Source organism: Varanus komodoensis, unplaced genomic scaffold, assembly GCF_004798865.1.
Source record: "Varanus komodoensis strain SLA01 unplaced genomic scaffold, ASM479886v1 scaffold11, whole genome shotgun sequence".
NCBI lineage: Eukaryota > Metazoa > Chordata > Lepidosauria > Squamata > Varanidae > Varanus > Varanus komodoensis.
In genome coordinates, this window is record NW_025335317.1 from 30,337,711 (window position 1) to 30,361,573 (window position 23,863).

General features: G+C 41.9%; 1 protein-coding gene across 17 annotated transcripts in view; it reads right to left on the bottom strand.

Moving 5' to 3' along the window:
- JAKMIP3 (Janus kinase and microtubule interacting protein 3) overlaps positions 1 to 23,863 on the bottom strand; it is a 90,650-nt gene that overhangs the window by 16,842 nt on the left and 49,945 nt on the right. For 8 of the 17 annotated variants that reach the window (XM_044420734.1, XM_044420738.1, XM_044420732.1 and 5 more), the window contains 8 exons: positions 20,773 to 20,856; positions 16,150 to 16,212; positions 14,993 to 15,091; positions 12,643 to 12,741; positions 12,491 to 12,550; positions 8,201 to 8,266; positions 5,099 to 5,167; positions 4,916 to 4,993 (listed from right to left, as the gene is read on the bottom strand). In XM_044420734.1, coding sequence (XP_044276669.1) covers positions 4,916 to 4,993; positions 5,099 to 5,167; positions 8,201 to 8,266; positions 12,491 to 12,550; positions 12,643 to 12,741; positions 14,993 to 15,091; positions 16,150 to 16,212; positions 20,773 to 20,856 — 618 coding nt within the window. The remainder of the gene's footprint in view (positions 1 to 4,915; positions 4,994 to 5,098; positions 5,168 to 8,200; positions 8,267 to 12,490; positions 12,551 to 12,642; positions 12,742 to 14,992; positions 15,092 to 16,149; positions 16,213 to 20,772; positions 20,857 to 23,863) is intronic. The other 9 variants (XM_044420737.1, XM_044420736.1, XM_044420739.1 and 6 more) reach the window with 2 other exon arrangements.

Below are 23,863 nucleotides of genomic sequence, written 5' to 3' on the forward strand. Positions count from 1 at the left end.
TTTCCTTCTCCAGTGGATCACATTTTGTCAGAGCTCTCTGCTATGACCTGTCCGTCTTGGGTGACCCTGCACGGCATAGCTCATAGCTTCACTGAGCTACACAAGCCCCTTCGCCACGACAAGGCAGTGATCAATGAAGGAGGTATTGGCCTTAGTAGGTGCCTAATTATACCAATTCCAGATACTGGCATTACATAGTTTCATAGTTTCCAGATACTGGCATTACATACATTTCAATGTATTTTATCATGTTGTAAGCCGCCCCGAGGTTTCGGCAAGGGGCGGCATAGAAATGCTATAATAATAATAATAATAATAATAATAATAATAATAATAATAATAATAATAGTAATGGAAATTAATCCCAGTTAACCATGCAAGGGATTGCAATCTAAAATATTCTGTACTAAGGGTGCTGAATGGCAATTTCCTTCTCTGAGCAAGCACACAGTTCATTCTAGGATAGATTGTAATAGGCATTCCAGGTGATGAGGTAGATAATTTTGGAGTATTCATTTGAAAAATGTCATTCAATGAAATTTTCATTTCTGCTCATGGAAACATGTATAGGAATATCACTAAATGCAAAATGATGTGTTAAAATGAATTCATAAAATAAGAACAAGTCAATCTTTTAGCCTGTGTCACGTGAAACAGTCTCCTGCTGGTTGTCTGCCCATCTCTTATGAAGAAATTTAGCAATAAGTCAGCCCTTGCAACTGCTATGAGTCCATCTGTGGTGGGAGCCACTTTCTTCAGCCAAAATGTGCAAATCTGCTGAAACAGGATTCTGCTGAAAAAGCCAGGAATCTGCTAAAGGGAAACTGAATTCTCATTTATTCCATTCTTCCCCTGGAAGGAGAAGGGGGAGTGTAGAAATCTGAGGGTTTGCCTGGGTTTCTTTCGAATCATGTATGTACCATTAAACAATGGTTTAGCATTAAACATGAATGGGACCAATGTCTAATATTTGAATTGCCAAAGACCACAATTTGTCAATTTCTCCCTACACCTCAAGATGCCTCAGAAACAGGGTTGAGAGAAAAATTCTATCTGCAGAATTTTCTCTTATTTCATCTTAGAGACTAAAAAGCTTTTATGGATCTTGGCCACACCTGCAAATAAGTAAGTCCATAGTGTGGGATAATCCAGATGGTACAACTACAAAAAAATACTTCATGAGAATCTGTGGCAACAGGAGAGAGAAAAGTTTCTGTTGATTTCCATATGGCTACCCATCCAGTCCCCTTCATGGATCACTGCCTTGTGGTGGTGAAGGGGCTTACATAGCAAAATGAAGCTATAAGCTATGCCATACAGGGGCAACCAAGATGGACAGGTCATAGCAGAGAGTTCTGACAAAAGGTGATCCACTGGAGAAGGAAATGGCAACCCACTCCAGTATCCTTGCCATAAAAACTCCATGGACAGAATCATAACGATAAAAGATATGACACTGGAAGATGAGCCCTTAGGTTCTGATAGACACAGTGCCTGAAGAACTATGGAGGGAGGTTCACAACAGTGTACAAGAGGTAGCAACTAAAACCATCCAAATGAAAAAGAAGTGCAAGAAAGCAAAATGGCTGTGTGAGAAAGCTTTCCAAATAGTTGAGGAAAGAAGGACAAGGGAGAAAGAGAAAGATACACCCAATTGAATGCAGAATTCCAGAGAATAGCTAGAAGAGATAAGAAGGCCTTCTTAAATGAACAATGCAAAAAATAGAGGAAAACAATAGAAAGGGAAAGACTAGGGATCTCTTCAAAGACTTAGAGATACAAGGTGGAGAGGCTGTTACTGATGCTGGTTTGGACAAGCTTTGCAAGAGCAGCATTACTGACAACCCATGACTGGGTCAACATTCTGGGTTCAGAGGACAAGATAATCCATTACTGCAGAGAACCATGGATTTCTAAGGTGGCATGTTCATGAACAATCAACTGCAGTACAGAAATTGTGTTGGGTTCAGGTGCTGGGTGCAGGTGACATGACATATTACATATAATTGGGCTATTACATATAATTAGTTGTCATTTCAGTGAGACAGGTTGTTCTAAATTATTTGCAGGGCTACCACTTTTGGCAGCAGCCTTGTGGACTAGTTTGTAATGTGGCCTCAAAGACCTAGCAATTGCAAGTATCCATACCAAAATGGCTGTTAATAAGAAAAGGCCTCTCTGATCAAGGGACTCATGTTCTGGGCATGGGTGTAGAAATATCACACCTCACTAGGGTTATAACCTGCTTTTATTTCTGTGTTTTTTGTGGGGTTTTTTTTTTTTTGGTAAGTTGTTATTAATTCTTAGTAGAGATCTACTGTTACTGTAGTGCCTTTTTGTATGTCTCCCTCCCCTGTTTGATTTAGTTTAAAGCCCTCCTCATGAGGTTCTTCATTTTGTGTCCATGGACTTGTTTTCTGTACTTCAAGAGATGCAGACCATCATTTACTAGTAGTCCTTCCTCCAAGAAGTTTGCCTTTTGGTTCCAGAAACCAAATTTCTCCCTTTGGCAATGCTGTCTTAACCAGGTATTTACTTGGAGTATTTTTCTTTCTCTGTCATCTCCTCTTCCCTTAACTGGTAAGATTTGGAAGAAGACTAATTCTTAATTTTAATCCAGCATTCTTAATTTTTCTGACCAGAGCTCTCAAGACTGCTATAATTTCCTCTCTATTACTTTTGGTTGTGTTGTTTGTTCCCACATGGATGAGAAAGAAGAGGAACTCATCAGTAGGTTTTATGAGTTGTGAACATTACTGTTTATGTTGTTGATCTTGGCTCCAAGTAGACAGCATACCTGTGGTTTTTCAGGGTTAGTTCTGCATATGTATTTTTCCATTCCTTGTAGTGGGGAGTTTCCCACTAATAAGATTTTCCTATCCATTTTCTTGTTGAAAACTTAGGAAGCATTCTGTATGTTAGGATCATTGTTGCTGGAAGCTTTGGTCTCTCATGATTGGTTGATCTTCAGTTTCTTTTACTGATTTCTGCAGAGTAATAGGCTTTTCCTCTAAAGTTGGCTATTTTCACATGTCTTCCTCCAGTACTTGGAAGCAATTTCAGATTTATACCATCACCTCCTGAGTTGCAGCTTGTCTTTTATTTACTTTGCTGGTGACTTTTTCCACTTTTCCCCAGGGAGTTTTGGTGCCCGCTTCTTTGCTTATAGAGTTCACTGCTTTAGAAGGATGATGCCCTTCTAGTATGTCATCATTATTTCTGTTCAGTTTGAGGGAGGGTAATTCTAGCTCGGTTGCCTCCCAACTTTTATTTCAAGAGGGCAAATTGCCTGCATCTGTCACATTTAAAGAGAAGTACAAACATCTTCCACTTGTTATAGCACAATGCCACTAGATAGCTCTCTGTACCCATTTTTTCTGGATGGCTGCTTTTCCTACTTGGTGTAGTAGAGCCACATGTTGGCTTCACATGGGAATCAAAGGTAGGCTTGGGTTTGGTTGCCATTTTCTTTTGAGAGTGGGATGGGGGGGTTGATTGCAATTTTCTTTGGGGGGTGGATGGGGGGTGTTAGGGGAGTGTCTCCTTTGTTGGTATGGCTCTGGCACTCATGGTGGATGCCCCAGAGAATTTATTTTTTCAGGGCGGGGGAGAATTTAAACAACTGCCTTGTGAGGACATCATTCCTCATTTTCTTCTTGGTGACCCCCTCCAGACACAGGCACAGGTACACAGGCACCCACCCAGGTGAGGTAGCAGAAGGGAGAGAGCCATTTGAACTCTATTCACTGGACTCCTTTTTTTTTGGGGGGGGGGGTCAAGGCTAGTGGCAGCCATCTTTTTGACTGGGCCAGACAGTCTCAGCAGCTACCTTCCCTCATTCAATCTAGCTTCTCGCATACTTTCTCACCAGCTGCTATTGCTCCACATCTTTTATCATCATTGCTACAATGTGATTGATTAACAAGTAGAAAACCAGAGAGCGAGGAGGAATCCATTGCTCCTTCTTTTCACCATCTCTATTACCCTGGCCAAGGTGAGAGTCAATGCATGAGCAAGCAGCAAGGTGAAGGAGAGGGATAATTGCAGGGTGCTCTTGTTAGTGGGTCTCTGCTAGAATGGAGGTCCTCTTTAGGTGTACAGCCGTGCCTGTCCTTCACATCAGCCCTGTCTACCTATTCATTTGATTATCTATTTGAAACTGCCACATGCTACTGAACTATCAGCTTTAGGGAACAATCTTGAACTCAGAAGTTTATGTTTATCCCATGCAGAGCAGGAGGAGCAGTGGAGCCAATTTCCACTTCCCTGTCTCCCACTCTGTTTTTTTTTTTTTTTCCACTAGATGGACTTTTGGCCTTGGAAGGAGGATAGATAGTTTATCCTAGTCTCTCCAATCTTCTCTTCTCACCAGAACTTCTCCTTTTCCCTCTCTCCGAGGTCACTTTCCTGACCTCAGAGAGCAACTGGTGCAATTCCTTCTGCATCAGCTGCAAAGGGGAGGGAGTTGGAACTCTGATTCCCAGCTCTGAGGTCAGACCTTGGACTGAGGAATCCAAAATTCCTATGACCTTTTAAATGTTGTCTGGGGATCATACAATTGTTTCTTTAGGCATTAGTAAATAATGATTTTACATGGAACAAAAGTCCTTGATGACTTTTGGAAAAGCATCTCTCTTCTTCTTCATCTCTATCATTGTTAAAGGTAGGGGATGAATTGTTTTATATGTAAAAAGATTTCCATATATTTGCCAGATTTCTGAGAATAATACCGGGAATGCTAAACAAAGTTGTTTTGTGATAATACAGGAGGCCATTCTGGGCCCAACAGGTAAAGTCTGCAAGGATTTTTCATTTCATGCTTGATTTTATAATCCCTTTATTGTCATGGTCACTGATAAATGCTCATAGTACTGAGTCCATGTGGGGCTTTTCCTCCAAGAACATTTTGACCTACCTTATGGGCTTGATCTAAAGATTGCTTCCTGTAATCAAGTTCATCATCCAAATATCCTTTCTGTTTACTAAATAATTCCTAAATGGAGAAAGAAGATCTGGGTTATACTGCTTGCCTCAGTATGCACCATACACAATTATGGGATTTTTTTTGAACAATTTGTTTGAACAATTAATGCATTACCTTTTCATTCTCCAGGTCTATCATTTTTTGCTGTAGTGCTGATTCCGTGACTTCTATTTGCTGCAACCACTGCACAGAGATGATGAAAGGTCATATTCTAAGTCACATAAACAGATCTGACAGAAGGGCAGTCGTTATCATTTAACTTTGATTATTGTTATCATATAACATATCTGATCATACAGTGAAAAACTAAAACTGCAAATACACTGCTAAACTGCTCGTTTGTAAGCCAGAAAGAAAAAAAAGTTCTCTAAGAGAGCAACTGAATTCCCTCCAAGCTTGATGCAAGTGAGCCTCTGAACTTGGAGGTTCACATGCATCCATTGAAGTGCAGTGACCCCCTGCATTTCATCAGCATTTTCAGCCATCTAGAACAGGTTCTGTGGAGGGATAGGAAGGAGGCCGGGCATGCTGTTTGGATACAGTCTAAGTCACCAGTCCCAGCCTCCCTCCCCAGCATTCCCCTTTCCTCCTCCCCAAGACTTGGATGGGAAGCCAGCGTGGTTTTTTCCATGCCGGCTGCAAAGGAGCAGGGCAGTGAGGGGTCTGGATTTGGAGTCACAGGACATGAAAGCTGTGGCTCCAAATAGTCCTGTGCCCCTACACCCCCAGTCATGTTGGGAGGTGGCAGGCTTGCACTCTGAGTCTGGAAATGGTAACTTCTGTGATATTACAGCACAGAGTTGAACCTCAGGCTAGGTGCCTAAATCCAGCCCACTTGGGTGTCAATCTGTCCTGAGGTTTGCCAGAGGCCCACATCCCTCCCCCATCACTTTTCCTCCATCCACCAATTGTTTGGTGATTCTCTGGATTTTGCACATTTTCCACCTATTTCAAAATCTGGAAATGCCTTTCCTAAAGCTTTGTTACTGAGAGTAGGAGTATTACGATATTTATGCCTGCAATTTGGGCATTTTGCTGCTGCCCCTTTTGACCCCCTTTGCTTTTGGTCTGCCTGTCCCCAAGAACTTCTCTGAAACTGAATTTGGCTCTTGGCCTGAAGAGGGCTCAACACCTCTTTTTTATAGCATTGCCTCAATGCAGCAAGGACAGTTTAACATTTGTGCGTGTGTGTGAATGTCAATATTAGTGCCATAACCATAAACTACTAGGCCAGAACAGGCATGTAGACCATGGGCCATGTTGGGTAGGCTTAATTCAGTAAGAAGGACCTAGTAGCCTGGTCTAGTCAGTGTGAGAAATGGATGAATGCTGGAATCCATGCAGAGAAATGGTCTGATATTTCCCCCCTTTAAAAGATTAGGCAAAACACCCTGCAAGGAGGAAGACCTATTGCCCTGAGACACCTGGAAGTTACTTTGTCCATAGCACCCAACAAATAAGAGGATTCACCTCTTGCCCAAAGAAACAAAAGTCATCAAGAAGCAGTCAAGTACCCCTTCCCACAATTAACATAAGCCTGGGAAATTCATCTTTCCCATAGATACATGGTCAGGGATTTGGAGATGAGGCTCTTCTCCTCTCTCTCCTCTGCAACCACACTCTGAACTGAAGCTCTACTGCTGCAGAACAGGTAATGGACCCTTCCCCTTTGTTAGACTCTGTGTGTGTGTGTGTGTGTTAGGCAGGAAGGTCTTTAGAAATATAGAGTAAATATGCAACAGGAATACTTGCTGTCTGGACAACATTGGGTTAAAAGTTTGAGCCTGCCTGGTCTATATTTTTCTAATGAATAAACTTTTATTTCCTTTCTAAGTGCTGTGTATGTTTGTGTGAATGCAAAAGCAGGGCTTGTTCTTCTGGCCATGCACTTTAAACTCCAGCAAAAGATTCCAAATCTTTTGAGGCAATCTGGAGGGCAGGCACCTCCTTTGAGGTGTATTGCTCCCTAAGATTACCTTGACATAACAGCAGCCTGAGCTCTGGATTAGTTCTTCCACATGCATAAAGGAAGAGTATCTGTTTAAAGGATCACCACATACATTAACAGCAAGTTCAGATTTTGTTTGTAGGATTTAGGAATAAAGGTAGCCAAATCAGGACTGCTAAGAAACAAGAGGGAGTTATTACCATGCTCAGGGTACTTCAAGGTTTGTAGAAGTAGAAAACCCTTTTGGGAAGAAAAGAAAATCTCTAAGCAGGCCAATGAGGAGTGAGCATGCTAAGATGCTCGAGAGTTCTGAGTGCCCTTGTAGAAGACACAGGAATACAGTACCTTGAAAGAAGTAATCGCCATGTACTTCAGGTAGTAGTCACTACCTGAAAAATCACCTTCCCTTAAGGTCTTCTGACAAAGCTCTTCTTTCAGTTTACCACCATCACTACATGCGTTTGGTGGCATGTGAAAGAGGGTCTTTATAGTGGCTGCTCCCAGGGTGTGGCACTCCCTCCCAAGCCCATCCGGCCTGCAAAGCCTGCTTTCTTCAAGAAGACCTTTGGCCTATAAGTAGGACAGTTGGTTTGGATGCTATATCTATTCTGTTTTTGTTCACAATTTTAATCTGTTTTATGGATCTAATCTCTCTCTCTCTCTTTTCTTGTAGAGAGGCTGAATATAAAGCAACCAAATGGATATACCAAATAAATAAAATACTGCAACCTTTTGCTGAAGTGTCCATGTATACCAGTTTATTCACTTCAGACATTTCTAAGGAATTCAAGTGAAAATGGTATTCACAGCTGTGCATACTATATTATGCACTGGGAAAAGTATTCTTTGGGCTATTCTACATGATGCCTTTCTCTGCAGATTCTATTTGAAGCAGCCTCCCCTTTAGCCACCATCCCCCTGCCACTGCCACCAGGTGGCCTTCCTCAAGACAGAGGATGCTAGCATCTTGGGCTGCACATTCTAGTGCCTTTAGAATGTTCCCTTGGAAGCCAGCAGTACCTGAAGAGCTATCCTACATGTTATCCAACACATGGATTCCATTTCAGTTGGCACCCATGTGAGAAAAGTAATGTGTAGTCTAGTTCTTAAAGTCACATTTGAATACAGAGTTGAAGAGGAAATCAAAGATGAAGTACTAGCTACAGCACAAGATTCCCACACTAAAGTGCTATATGAGTAAATACCAGTTATACCTGTGAAAGTGGTCAGTGAATCACCGTCAGAGTGGGAAACAATTGTGCCATTACCTTTTCTGCCAGTGTCAAAACCGTCCTTGCTTGGATGACAACTACTTGCTCTTCATTTGTTAAGTTCTGCAAGAGCAGAATAAAATGGTTTTCAGAGCATTCTCAAAGTTTTTCCATTACTGAGGTTGCTCTTGCACTGAATACCTAAACATGTTCGAAAACCGCAAAGCAAAACTAGCATTTTCTTACAATAGGACTGGTTGTAATTTAAAGGTAGCAATTACTGTATTATTAAAAGGCTTTTAGTGCAAATAATATATACATCTGTTATGATTGCTAGGGATGCTAAATCACTGAATCACTGGTAATGAAACAGCAGCAGTTAATCAGAAATAAGGGGTTTCCCTGCCATGTGCTGAAAGCACATCTCCAGTCTTCTTTGGATCAGAAATAAAACTGTTTTCCTGTGGGTCAGAGAGCAAGCAGGGAAGAAAGGAAGTCCTGTTTCCTTTCTTCCTGCAGGGGCTTGTCCTGCTTACTTCTGAGTGGACATGATGCTCAGGCATACTTCATGGAAAATATGCTGTTTGAAAGTACAGCTTCTACTTTGCATTTATACACTTACATTGAGCTGACTCTAGCTATCGTTACTGAAATCCCTGGCACTTTGGTCAACTCCCAATTTCCACTGGAATTATGATTAGTAATTTTATTTATGAATTCCAATATAAATGGACTTGATCCACTACTTTCAAATGGATGTCTGGATCAGAATGTACTATATATTAAATAAAGAAGTACCTTTGAGATCAGTCATTTCTTTGAATGTTACAATGCAGCTCAGCTCAAAAAACAGATTCAGATAAAATCTGTTTAGAAATGTGTATTTTGAGAGTTAATATGTTAAAAATATACAGTATCTATCAATGGAAATTACTGTAAAGATTTTTTAAAAAGATTTTAAAGATTTTATTACACAGATTAAAGTGGAAATGGGAAGGAATGAACTTAATACAGTCATGCACAAAAGACACAGATCAGAGCCCAATTCATCCATCCTAGTTATGATTCACTCTTGCTGGTTTGTATAACACTGGTCTACAAATTATGGGAGATTATTGACCTCAGAGATAAAATGTGCTAATTCTTACATATTTTTATTAAATTAATTAGAAAACAGATGATAAAGGTGCTGATTGGCTAAAGTTTTCAAGATATTTCACAATAAAGATTTATACACAGGTGAGTACATTTGCCTACAAGGGAGGGAGGTGTCTGATGATCATGATGGCTCCTAACTTCTCGACAAAGTACAGTAGAAAAATGAAAATGGTACCACATGGAAGTGTATAAATTTATCTTCATATGGGGAAGAGACTAAAGTTTATTACTGAACTGTAACTTATTGTTCTTTTATTGCAAGGTACATTTGTCTTGGTCAGAGCTACACATCATACAGTTACATCTCGTGGCTTGTGAAAGTGTCATTGCCTAACATTTCCAAGGAACAGTTGCGTGATATTTTCCCTCAGATGCCAAGATGCCTCGAAATCGTGTAAACAGCGCAGATAACTTCTGCTACATTTGTGGCGAGGCTATATTTGCATCTCAAAAGTGCAGTATGATGGCAGTAGTAAAAAAGGCATGCCACCTATATTTTGGATGCAAAATAGGGGATCAGGACAAGAGTTGGGCCCCTCATTATTGTTGCATTACATGTGCAACTTACCTGCATCATTGCCTAAACAAGAAGAAAAAGTCTATGTCTTTCGCAGTCCCAGTGGTGTGGAGGGAACCCACCAATCTTAGTAGCGACTGCTATTTTGGCATGGTTCCCCCATGGTTCCATGCAAATAAATGAATGGAAAGTTATGTTATTGGTATCAATAAAAAGATTAATTTATAATTATTGGTGTGGCACCATTCTTATTGCTATATCACATTTTGCAGAAACGTTATGGAGCATAATCACACATCCCCCTTGTAATTTTGAATTATTTTGATGCAATTTTGACTGAAGCTGTATCTTGGAAACTGGAGCCAATTACAGTGGTACCTTGGCTCACAAACTTAATCCATTCCACAACTCTGGTTGTGACCCAAATTGGTCGTGAGCCAAGTCAAATTTCTCCATAAAGTTCAATGTAAATTAGGTTAATCTGTTCTGTAACCGTTTTTTAATCACAAAAATTTGAAACAAAGTGACAAAGAACAACAAAGCAACAAAGAACCACAAAGATCATGGCCATTCCCCCCTCCCTGAGCACAATTGCAGCCATCTCCCCCCTCTCCCCGAGCATGACCATGATCACGCCTGTCTTCCCTGCACGAGGACGACCATGATCATGGCCATAGATGGGAATGATCACGGTTGTGCTCTGGCAGGGAAGACGGGTGCAACTGTGGCCATCTCCCCCCCAACTACGATCACGGCCATCTCCCCCACCTTTACATGACTGTGATTGCAGCTGTCTTTCCTGCACAAGCACAACCGCAATCGCGGCCATAGACAGGCGCAATCACAGTCACACACAGGCAGGCAAGATGGTTGCGGTCATGGTCACACTCGGGCAGGGAAGACAGGTGCGATTGTGGACATCTCCCCCCCACCCCGAGTACAACCACAGCCATCTCCTCCCCAAGCATGACCACGATCACGCCCAACTTCCCTGCACGAGCGTGACCGTGATTGCAGCTGTCTCTCCCCCGAGCATGGTCGCAGCCACCTCCCCCACAAGCCTGACCGCAATCGTGCCCGTCTTCCCTGCATGAGCGTGACTGTGATAGTGGCCATCTCCCCCTCTCTTCTGAGCATGACTATGATCACATCCGTCCTCCCTGCATGAGCGCAATCATGATCACGGCCATCTCCCCACTCCCTTGAGCATGACCGCAATCACGCAGGGAAGATGGGCGCAATCGTGGTTGGTCATCACCTGATATTGAGTTCGTGACCTGAGGCAAAATTTTTCTGGAGTTTCTGTTCTTGACCTGATTTAGTCATGAACTGAGGCATTCGTGAACCAAGGTACCAGAACTTAATTTTCCTTTATTAGTGACCCAAGTCTGGTAAAATTTAGCTACTTTCATTTCTGAGGCTTTCTCCTTGTATACACCAGTGATATCTAAATTATACCCAATTATTGTTTCAGTATGATGAAACATGAGTATCTAGTTTCTAGTATGATGGGGACTGCACCAGAATGGGAGGATTGGTGTTGTATAGTCCACCAACCCCTGCACTGTCCACAGAGATTATCATACTTTTTGTCTTGCACTTAGAACATTTTTTTCCATGGGGAAAGGTCTGCACTAGACCTGATCAAGGGACACAAAGGTGCCTGTGCTCTGTATTTCCCTGCCATATTTCCTTGTAACACCTGAGTACCTATAATGCATAAGATAATATCACTCTCTTGTGTACTGCCCCACTTACATGGCCAACAGTCACAGCCAAATTATGTCAGGTACGAGTTGAGCAAGCTCAACATGATGGATCACTTAGCACATTGGGTTTGCCAAGAATTTCAAGGGAAAGGTTCAAATTTCTTGTATTCTAGTTCTGTCCCCACACTGTAAGATTATGCACACATAAGGGGTTCTGTATTGTGACCTATAGCCACAGGCTGCTACACATATCCTCTGGTGAACATGTGTGCATCTCAGTGTGTGTGTGTGTGCTGTAATTTTAATATATCAGCTTAATAGATAACTGACTCTATATATCCTAAGACACATTCAAGTGAAATATAAACATGTTTGATTCATGTTAAATCCAAGAGTTTACCCAGGCACTTAAATCTTCTTTAAATCTCTGTTTGGATCATCTCTCAATAAATCAATAAGTTAATCAGTAGAATTCACTTGTGTAGTAACCACCTCAGAAAATAGTAAATTATGCAACATTATCTGGTGCAAGTTTTGTTAAATAAATAATGTTTAATTTAAGTAAATGTAGACATGCCTATTAGAAATTACAAATTTCAATTTGCAGAATTATTATCAATATTTTTAAGAGAAGCAAAGAGTGGGAAAGCACTTGAAAAAAAAAACCCTGTGTGCCCACTCTTATGCATTCCCATTGTTACTTCCGTAATAAATAAATTAAAGAAAGGAAGATAACATGAAAGAGGCACCCTGCAACACAATGTCAACATGTGAACTATCTTGCACCACCTCATTGGCATATATGCTAACAACATGCAAATATTGGCTTATAGCCAATGCTTTTTCCAATCAAAATGTAAGAATAAAGAATAGCAGTCAATTAGAAGCATTCTTGGAACTGTTTAGTGCCAACTGGACAAAACATATTAACTGAAACATGCACAATTTATTAAAGGAACATACACTTACGGCGTTATCCCCTAAAATGTCCAGTTTTTTCATCAGCTCTGCTACTAGTATATCCTAAAAAGAGAAAGGCACATAAGGAACAGAAAGTCAGAAGAATAAGGCATGACTGCATGTTTAGAAACAGTGACTAACAGAAAGTTACTTACTGTCACACCTTCTGCCTCACAGTAGACCTGGAGAGGACTTTTCCCCTCAGTAAAAGGAATGTGATGGAAATTGATAGCTGGCGATCTTCTTTCTCTCTCCTGCAATGAAATCAGTCATTCAGAAAGGGTGTTGCATAAGCATCAGGGCATCAGCTTCATTAAGAAAGAGATGTCTGGAAGAGATACCTCACATATAAACATTACATTTCTGCAGTTCACCCTCCATGAATCTGGTACCTGTATTAAATAGTAATGGCAGGGCGAGGGAGACTGAACTACAGAGTTAATATGCACTAATGATCACTGCAGTAGGGCTATACCACATGCAGGGAGCATCAGGCTGGTATGGTGAGCAGACTCATAATATCATTCATGACATTTCTGTACAAAAGTCACTGTTTCTATAACAGGAATGTCCACAAATGTAGCAAAGGGGGCAGAAATGGAGACGACTTAACATGACAGAGGTCATGGTCATGCATTAGTTCCTTATACAATTATCTTCATAGCCACAAAGCTGCAAACATACTGACTGTATTCTCTTGCCATACTTTAATGTGATGTGCACAAGCAGGAATGAACCAAGCAACACATGCTTTGGACCTGTACATTCCTCCTGTGCACACTCAAGTGGGCCTATCAGCCTTGCAGAGCAGTCATATGGGGCTACTGAGGGTAAGTTTGTTCACTTCTGCTTACTTTCTAAATACTGACTGGATTCTATGTGAGCATATTTTAACATAATTGTTATTTTGAGAAAAAAATAGAGATGCACCATGCTGATCTGAAAATTGTTTTGAGTCCTTCATAGGGATATGTTTTTGGCCATGCAATTGTTAATATGTTTGTTGTGCAATATTTAAATCCTAGTATATGGATTTTTAAATTATTTTTACATTTCATGAAGGAAAATTCCTATCATGAAGGTTTATGAAATGTTGTATAACTGGATATGCATTTGATCAGCTTACTGTGCATTGATATTTAGACTATGTAGAATTTGTACCTCAAAGGATGTCACAAAGAGGAAGGTCAAGATCTCTTGCTGATACCAGAGTGTAGGACATGGAATAATCAATTCAAGTTGTGACAACCCAGATTCAAGCTGGACATCAGGAAAAGCTTCCTCATTGCCAGAGCAATACGACAGTGGAACCAGCTACCTACAGAGGTGGTGGGCTCTCCCACACTAGAGACATTCAAAAAGAGGCTGCATGGCCATCTGAGTGGGATGGTGTGACATGGTGTCCTTCAAGGCCCATTCCAGCTCTACTATTCTATGATTCTTCTTTTGTTCATAGGCTTATTGTGCATTGCTGTTCAAACTGTGTATAACTGATTCTCACCTTTTTCTTTAGATGCAGGGCATATTATTCATTCAGTGCAGATCAAAATGTATATATGATTTGGGATATAGAGCAGTTACATGCCTTTCAGAATGTTTAGATGTTGCTTTTTAAATAACTGCAGCTAATGTTAACCATGTTAATATTAACAAGTTAATGCTAAACCACCCAGATAGCTTCAGCTATGGGGCAGGATAGAAATGAAATTCATTATCACCACCACCACCAACACCACCAGTTTATTGGTTAGAATGAAAGAATGTATAGCCGTTAGCTAAACATGCAATAACAGCTTTCCTGCTACTCCTCTGAGTTAGGTAGAAAGAGGAGATGGCCAGGAGTGTAGTGGAACCAGGGTTTGCAGGGATGCACGAATGATACTTTCTTTTTAGCAGGGACACTGACTTTATCTGCCACCTTCTACACCCAAACTTCCTTCTTTTTTTCTGAGCTTAGCTCCAATTCTCACAGTAGCTGGTGAGAAATGACTTTCCCCCAAACAATATAAAGTTCCCTATCACAATGTAAAGCAGTTTTGGGTGTGGCTTAGTCTTGAATGTGCAATTAAGAACCATCAGCTTTACATAAGGCCTGCTCCTAGTGGAAATGAAACTGCTAGAATTCATTGGTTGACAGGGACAACACAGCCGCCTACATATTTGGACTCTCTTTGGAGGAGTAGCTACTAGGAGTGTCATAATGAGTGCAAGAACTTCTAAGTTCACCCCTATACTGATGTGGGGAAGGAGGTTTGTTTTAGTTCATCCATGTTATGCTAAACTGTACTTTAGTATGGCCTGAAAACCAGCCCAATATTTGACACCCAGTCATTTGAGAATAATAGCAATTGTCATCAGCATAGAGAGGTCATTCTTGCTTCACTCTGAAGTCATTGTAACAACAGAGATATATGATACTCTGCTCTTTTCACATCTATGCTTACCCATTTCACACAGACCATGGTGAGAGGGAAACTCATTATGAGCATCTTGACCCATACTTACTTCAAGTTCTAGTATTCTGAATTCCAAGAGTTCATTTTGATCTTTAGCATCCTGAACATCATGCTTTAACCGAGCCTCTTCTACTTCCAATTGTTTTATCTGGAAAAGCAAAGGGGTACTAATTTCTGTAATTTTGCATGATACAATGTTCCGCAACTTCTCTTTTGATTACACAATTCTATTCCTGAAGGCTAAAAGTATGATGCAAGTATTACAGAGATAATGTCTATGTACAGTGGTACCTCGGCTCATGAACTTAATCCATTCCACGATTCTGGTCACGACACGAATTGGTTGCAAGCCAAGTCAAATTTCCCCATAAGGTTCAATGTAACTAAGGTTAATCTGTTCTGTATTTTTTTTTTAAATCTCAAAAATTTGAAACAAAGTAACAAAGAACAACAAAGTAACCACATACAGTACAGTAGAGAACACTAACCTAGGTGGGAGGGAGATTATTGTTTGGAGGGAGAGTCCAAACCATAATCGTGCAATAGTGATCATGCTTGGGGGTGGGGGGAGATTGCCACAAATGCAATCATGCTCAGGGGAGGAGATGGCTACAATTGCGATTGCACTTGTGCAGGGAAGACAGGTGCAATTGTGGGCACACTTGTGCAGGGAAGATGGGCACAATCACGATTGTGCTTGTGCAGCAACATGGCTGTGATCATGGTCATCACCCAATGGGGAGTTCGCAAACTGAGGCAACATTTTTCTGAAATTTCTGTTAGCGACCCAATTTGCTCGTGAACTGAGGCATCCGTGAGCTGAGGTACCACTGTACTACAGAGATAATGTTTATGAAATGGTCTGAACAACATATAAAGGCTAAATCTTGGCAGTAGTTAACCATCTATTTGCATATTGACTTCCCTCTTATTTTAGCCTTCAGGATTAAAATAGTACAGACAAAGAAGTTGTCTACTTCTTCACTGGACTCATTTAAGCACCAGCTTTATTTCTTGTGGTAGACTGTTCTACAATCTATTGTGTTCTGGATTGGGAAAAAGGTTTCTTTTTTTAAACCCTAATGCTTAAATCCCAATTAAGTTCAAGCATTGTCTGGAAGTGTTAATTTCCCTATTCCTACATCACATATTAAGGCTTACTTATTTTCATACTTCATATAGAATCATTGTGTGTGTGTGGTATACCTTTTCTACAAGTTCTTGGTTTCTTCTGTATAATGCTTGCTTTTCTTCAATCCACTTCATGTCCTTAAAAGATAAAGAACTGATATTATAGAAAGAGCTGGCAAGAATTAGTAATGTTAAAAATCTCTAACATTGACAGAGATCTAAAGAAAGCATATATAGGAAAGAACTGTGAGCACAGCAAGACCTTTGCTTCTTGACTTCGTGATGGGTGCTTCCACACCCACAGATGACCTGCCTTTTCAACCATACATAATTGTTTTTTTTCAGCAGTGCTGCAGTAAAATTGCTATTTGTTTGTGGAGTGGAGTTTGACCTCTTTGTGACATATTCTTCATTTAATTATATGCTGAATGCACATGGATGGGATCAGGAGCACTGAGACAACAAAACACCAAAAGTTGGCATGAAGAATAGGATGAACCTCAGCAACTACTATCATTGCAAATACCAGACATGCCAGAATCCAAGAATTGTGAGTAGTTTGGCATATTAGAAAATGAAACTTAAATGAAAGAAATTAAACATTGAGGTATCCTCACAATATATGATCAAAATCAAGCTAGGCATGGTGAAATACATTGTGAGACTCAGCTTGTTCAAGGACAGCTGAGTATATCAAATCAAGAAAAAACATAAATTAGTCAGATGTTTGGACTATGTATGAGAGTAGGCCTTGTGAAAATTGGTCTGGAGATGATGTCAAGAGTAGTTTCAACAATAATTTCCTCCAGTTCTTAAAAAGGAAACTCTGATTGCAGAAGCCTAAAGATCAGGGTATGATTTTTCATATGCTGCTAACTTATGTGGTCTGCCAGATTTTGATGGACTACAGTGTCCATAATTGACTATGGAGCTAGGCTGATGTGAGTTGCATTCCAGTGACATTTGGAAGGCCACAAAGGGTTAGTATCCAGTCCCTGCAGATTTCCTTCTCCATGAGATGGGTATTGCCAATTCCACTGCATTATCGGAATCCACCACTAATACAACAAAGATTTATTGTTTCCAAGGCGTAGCTCCAGGACAAATATTTCTGTTCTTTTTAGGTTGCCTTGGAAGTACTAAGTGACTGTTGTATAACCAGTGAAGGCCCAGAGGTTGGGATACAATGGGTCTTATGGTTATGAACATAATACTAAGAAATTTGTACTGGTTCTTGTTGATTTCCAGGTACAATGGAGCATGCTGGTATTGGCGTAGATGTTTGTAAATGACTTGGAGCTATGAAATTTGAAAGACAGCCTTCTTCCCCATGAACCTGTCTATTCACTGAGCTCTCTCTCTGAAGACTTTCTCTGGCTGCCTTGTCTGCTGACATTTTCAGTAGCAACACACTCCATTGTTGCCTCCCTGGTGCTATTACGCTTTTGGTGTCAAGAAATGACTATTATTTTCCCTGTGTCTTATTTTAATCAGGAACTTAAGAAGGATGGTGCTGGATCCAACCAAAGGTCCATCTAGTCCAACAATCTATTTAGATGGTGTCCCACCAACTGCTCATAGAACCCACAAGCAAGACATGGGTAGAACAATACCCTCCTGCCCATCTTTCCAGCAACATGTTCTGGTACTGGAGGCAGCATATATCCGATCAGGTCTAATAGTGATAGCTATTAGCTTTCCCCTCCACGAATTTGTCCAATCCCTTTTAAAGACATCCAAATTTATGGTAATCACCAAACCTTGTGGAAATTAATCCCAATCTTCTTTTATCTGTCCTGAAGCTCCCACAATTCACTTCATAGGATGACCCTGGGTTTGTTTAAATACTGTTTCTTGACTGCAGCCTTTGGCTCACACATCTTGCCACATAGTCAGTGTATGGAAGGCAGCAACTAACCACAGCTGAGAGCCTCCAGGCATAAGAAATGCAAGTAAGGACTCCAAATTCTGTGCACAAGGCTCTGCACACTCAGAGGTCTCTCTTAAGTGCTGTGTGGGGATTGTCTTTCAAATGGTCTTCACTGCATGAAAGAACACAGCCGGACTATGCCTGCTGGCTGCAGACTTGTATCTCCTATTGACTATCCCCCTGCTGTCCACACATTCAGAGAAGGTCTGTAGAGGGCAGTCTAGTCTAAAGGCAAAGGTTCTCAAGTGATTTAGAAATCTGCATGATTTAAGTCTCGGGGGGAAGCCTACTCATGTAGAACAGGCTCCTCTCTTCAGACTCTTCCCCTGTGGAAGGTGGAAGACTGAGTCAACAAGATGCAACAGAAGGGCTCACCCCACCTAATTCTTCATGTAATTACACTGGTCTACAAATTTTGGGAAATTAGCGAGATAATTTCCAAGATAAAATGTGCTAATTCTTACCTATTTGTTTAGCTGAATTAGAAAACAGGTGATAAAGGTGCTGGTTGGCTAAAGTTTTCAAGATATTTCACAATAAAGATTTACGCACAGGTGAGTATATTTGCCTACAAGGGAGGGAGGTGTCTGATGATCGCGATGCCTCCTAACTTCTTGACAGAGTATGGTAGAACAATGAAAATGGTACCACATGGAAGTGTATAAAGTTATCTTCACTTTGAGACTAAAGGTTATTGCCAAACTGTAATTTATTGTTCTTTTATTGAAAGGTACATTTGTCTTGGTCAGATCTACGCATCATACAGTTACATCTGGTGGCTTGTGGAAGTGTCATTGCCTAACATTTCCAAGGAACAGTTGCGTGATATTTTACCTCAGACACAAAGATGCCTCAAAATTGTGTAAACAACACAGATAACTTCTGCTACATTTGTGGCAAGGCTACATTTGCATCTCAAAAGGGCAGTACGATAGCAGTGGTTAAAAAAAAGGCATACCACCTATATTTTGGATGCAAAATAGGGGATCAGGACAAGAGTTGGGACCCTCATTATTGTTGGCTTACATGCGCAATTTATCTGTGTCATTGGCTAAACAAGAAGAAAAAGTCCATGCCTTTTGCAGTCCCAGTGGTGTGAAGGGAACCCATCAATCATAGCAGTGACTGCTATTTTGGCATGGTTCCCCCATTTGCAAAAGGGATCTCAAGAAAGAAGAACTGGACTCTGGAATATTCAAACATTCCATCTGCAGTGCAACTTGTACCCCATGCTGAGGACTGCCATTTCCGGATCCACCAGAATACTACTTTCTAGACTCAGGTGATGATAAAGAAGATGAACAGGATGCAGCTGATCCAGGGCCATCAATGTCAGCGGACCCAATGTCAGCGGACCCAAACTTTAGCCCACTGTATGCTCCTCCTGAACCACATCTAATTTCACAGAGTGAACCAAATGACCATTCTCATTGCTATATCACATTTTACAGAAAAGTTAAGGAGCTTAATCGCACACAAATTATTTTTGATGCAATTTTGACCTGAAACTGTATCTTGGAAATGGGCCAATTAATACTCAGGACTTAATTTTCCTTTATTAGTGACCCAATTCTGGTAAAATTTAGCTGCTTTCTTTTCCGAGGCTTTCTTCTTGTAGACCAGTGTTATGGTCACATAAAGCAGTGATAGGCAACATACAGCCCCTGACCTTTTTGCAGTCCTCACTGTTGTGTCCCTTGCCACTACCACTGAATTTGCCACTGTCACAGCAGTGATGAAAAAGCAGCAATTTTGCTTGAAAAGTAGGTAGATTAGGAGCTCCCACTTTGGCTGGAATAAAATCATGTTCCTGGAAGTGTGATTTTGCTTCCAAAGGAGAGAGATTTGCCACCATGCTGCTGGCAGTGGTAGCAACAGTGGGAAAGGTATGGCTGCTGGTGGGAACACTGCAGCTTCCAATGGCCAGACTTAGCCCTGGTGCAGAGGATAATGCCTAGCTAAGGCTATTAATTGTGTCCAGCATGCCAAAACTGGGATGGGTCTGATAGCTGTCCAGACAGCAGGGCTAGGATATGTTGAACCTATAGCAAGGAACATGCGAAGAGGTCTGTGGTTATGGTTTTATGTTGCTTATGTTCAGATTTGGTTTTAAATTTTCCCTTCCTAAACTGCCTTAAGAGAAAACTGAACATATTTTCAATAAATCAATATACTGACTAGTGATTGGCTTCATTAGCACATAATGTTAAACCATAATTTAATGTGCCATGCATGAGCAGCTAGGAGCTGAAGTGAAGCCTTGCATCCACATACTTCTATATACAGCCCCTGCAGCCAGAAAAAGGAATAAACCAGCATTCTATTTGCTACTTGCCTGGTCTGTCATTTTGTGTGAACCAGGAATTGTGGTTTAAAATAGAGGCCAAATTTGTAAACCAAGTCAACTAATCAATCCATGGTTATTTAGCAATTCGCTAGCAATTGCCAGAAGTCAGGCAAAAGAAAACAGAATGTTAGTGTTTTGGCTGCACTACACCTTCTGTTCGAGCCCAAAGCTCCTTTCTGCTCTTGCATATAGCACCAGGCCTTGATTTGGTATTATGCATGAAACTTCCCATTCTCCTCTCTTTAATCAGCACCTTCTGTCTTAGTCTGAGCTTAAACTCACTGCTATACCAGCTAATATGTATGTCTGAGGCCACATGTCTCTGCTGTACAAACATAATCCAATCATTTTATAGTGGCACTCTTTTTAAGCTAATACTGAAGACTGCACTGAAATTATTCATTTGGGCAGAGAATATTACCTGTCCTTGCTCAGCAAGTGCCTTTTCTAGGTCCTCTATTTGAGCCTGGGATCTGTGGATTTCTGCTTGAAGCTGTTCACGAGTCTGTAGGATGGGATTGAAGAAATGTCAAACTTTCTCTGATAACTGTTGTGCTAAAGTACAATCCAGTTCTACCCATTTGAAGGGCCTAAGAGGAGACAGTGTAATCGCCCAAATATCTATCCACAAGTTCAGATGGTCTGAGTTGCTATTTGTATTTTCACATAGATCAGGGGGTGGGGGTCAAAAGATACTATCTACCTTTAAGGGACACATTTCCTAGAAATCTGTAATGTATGAATGTATGAACTGAACACATCTTAGGGACAGCTGTAGCTTTCTGAACAGCTATTCCAATGGTGCATCTTTTTCATTCCCAGGATCACAGGTAATGAATTTAATAAAAGGTCACATGTAATCATATGTACTGTATCCTTGCTGAAAATTGGTAGAAAATACATGCTCAAACAACTTGAGAACTTCTCTAACCAACCTACACCTTCTCATCCTCTTCAGGTGATCCATGTAGGGACAAGTTACATAGCCAGACAGGGTGTGGTCGAGATCACCAGGGACTCTGAGACATTGGGAAAGAAATTCAGGGACCAAAAGGCCCATATGGCCTTCTCTTACTGCTCTGGGGATTTTGCCCAGGCAGGGAAAGTAGGGTCACCAAGGTGAGCGACTGGCTTAGGGTGTGGTGCAAGAAGGAATGCCTTGGGTTCCTCGACCATGGCATCCAATTTCTTGCCAATGGACTTCTGGCAAGGGATGGGTTGGACTTCACGAGGATGGGGAAAAGTTCCTTTGGAAATGCTCTAGCAAACTTTGTCCGGAAGACTTTAAACTGAGCTGGGGGGGGGGGGCGTTCAGGCCCCACAGAAACTTGTCCACACTGGACAAGCGTGGGGAGAGGATCAGGGCTCTGGAACCAGGGTGTTAGAGGTACTGCAGGGCCTGACAGGACTCCTATGAAGAGGGGGTTGGTATCAGGGAAGATGGAAGGAAGGAGGAGGCTGGGGATTCCACACAAAGGAAGCTGTGGGAAGGAGTTGAGGTGCATGTACACCAATGCTAGGAGCATGGGTAAGAAGCAGGAAGAGCTTGAAGCTTTCTTGGGAATAGGAGGGTATGACCTGGTAGGGATCACAGAAACTTGGTGGGATAAAAGGCAAGACTGGAATGTAAACATAGAGGGGTATCATCTGTTTAGAAAGGACAGGAAGGGAAAGAGGGGAGGGGGCATAGCTTTATATGTCAGGGAAGGGATAGGATGCAGTGAGATAGAATGCAGCGCAGATGGGGATTTGGTAGAGGCAGTCTGGATGAAACTAAGAGGTTTTGACAGGGAGAGGGACCTGACAGTGGGGGTATATTATTGCCCTCCAGGTCAACTTGAGACCCTGGATGATGTCCTGACAGGCCAGATTCTAAGGATAACTCGGGGGAGGGACACGGTAACTATGGGAGATTTCAATCTCCCGGATATTAATTGGGAAACTCACTCACTGGTGACAGCCAGGTCACGTCGCTTCCTAGATGGTATAGAGGGAGGGTTTTTCATGCAGAGAGTCTGAGAGGTGATGTGGGGGGGGGGGGCATCCTTGACTTGATCTTGACCAACAGGGAGGAACTGATATATGAGGTACAGATTAGGGGAGCTCTGGATGCGAGTGATCATCCTTTGCTTTGAGTTCAGGGGAATGGGGATGTGCAGCAGGTCAAGCCCTAGAAGCTGGGACTTCAAGAAGGCCAACTCTGGCCAACTGAAGGCCAGACTGGGAAAAGTCTCCCGGGATAGGTTACTGGAAGGCAAGAGAGTTGAGGAGGGGTGGATGGCGCTCAAAAGGGAGGTTTTGGAGGTGCAAGCCTTGACGATACCTCCAGTTAGTAAGGCGGGAAGCCAGAGGAGAGTGCCGCCATGGAAGTGAAAGGAGATGGTAAGAGGGATTAGACACAAGAGAAACCTCGGTAGGAAATGGGTACTGGGGCAAATAGACAAATGGGTATACCGGGAGGAGAAGGCCCGTTGCAGAAGGATTCTTTGCAAGGCTAAGGTTGATTATGAGCTGAGATTTGCCAAGAATATCAAGAACAACAAAAAGGGCTTCTATCAGCATGTAAATAGCAAGAGGAAGGGGAGACAAGCCATGGGACCACTAAATAAGGAGGAAGGGGATCCAGTGACTGATGCGGGGGAACAGGCACAGATGCTATATGGCTATTTTGCCTCTGTGTTCTCCCCAAAGCAGGACAGGGAAGATTCACATGGGAGATTAGATGAGGCCAGGGACTTAGGGGCACACATTAGAGTCACCCCCCCTAGAAGTTGAGGGGCTCCTCAGGGCATTGGACATTAGAAAGGTGCCAGGCCCTGATGAGTTACACCTGAGAGCACTCTGAGAGTTGGCAGGGGTTCTCTCACGCCAGCTGGCCTCCATTTTTGAGGCCTTGTGGAGAACGGGTGAAGTTCCAGAGGACTGGAGGGTGGCCTCAGTGGTCCCAATTTTCAGAAAGGGTAGTAGAAGGGAATTACAGACCAGTTAGCCTTATGTCCATTGTAGGAAAAACAATGGAAAGGCACATTACTGGAGAGCCAGTGTGGTGTAGTGGTTAAGAGCATGGGACTGGGACTCAGACGATCTGAATTCTAGTGCCCACTCAGCCATGGAGCCAACTGGGTGACTTTGGGCCAGTCACAGACTCTCAGCCCAACCTACCTCACAGGGTTGTTGTTGTGGGGATACGATGGAGGAGGAGGAGGATGTAAGCTGCCTTGAGCCCTTTGTAGGGAAAAGGCAGGATAGCAATCGATAAATAAATAAATAAATAAATAAAATCATAGCGAGAGATCTTGTGATGCTAGATAGGGAAGGGAGGCTGGCGGCCACACAACACGGCTTCCGCAATAACAGGTCCTGCCAGACAAACCTTCTGGAATTCTATGACAAGGTTTCAAGATGGCTAGATGGAGGGGATGCAGTGGATGTGGATTACCTTGATTTCAGCAAGACCTTTGAGAAAGTGCCGCATGATATCCTGGTTGAGAAACTGAGGAGTTTTGGGATAG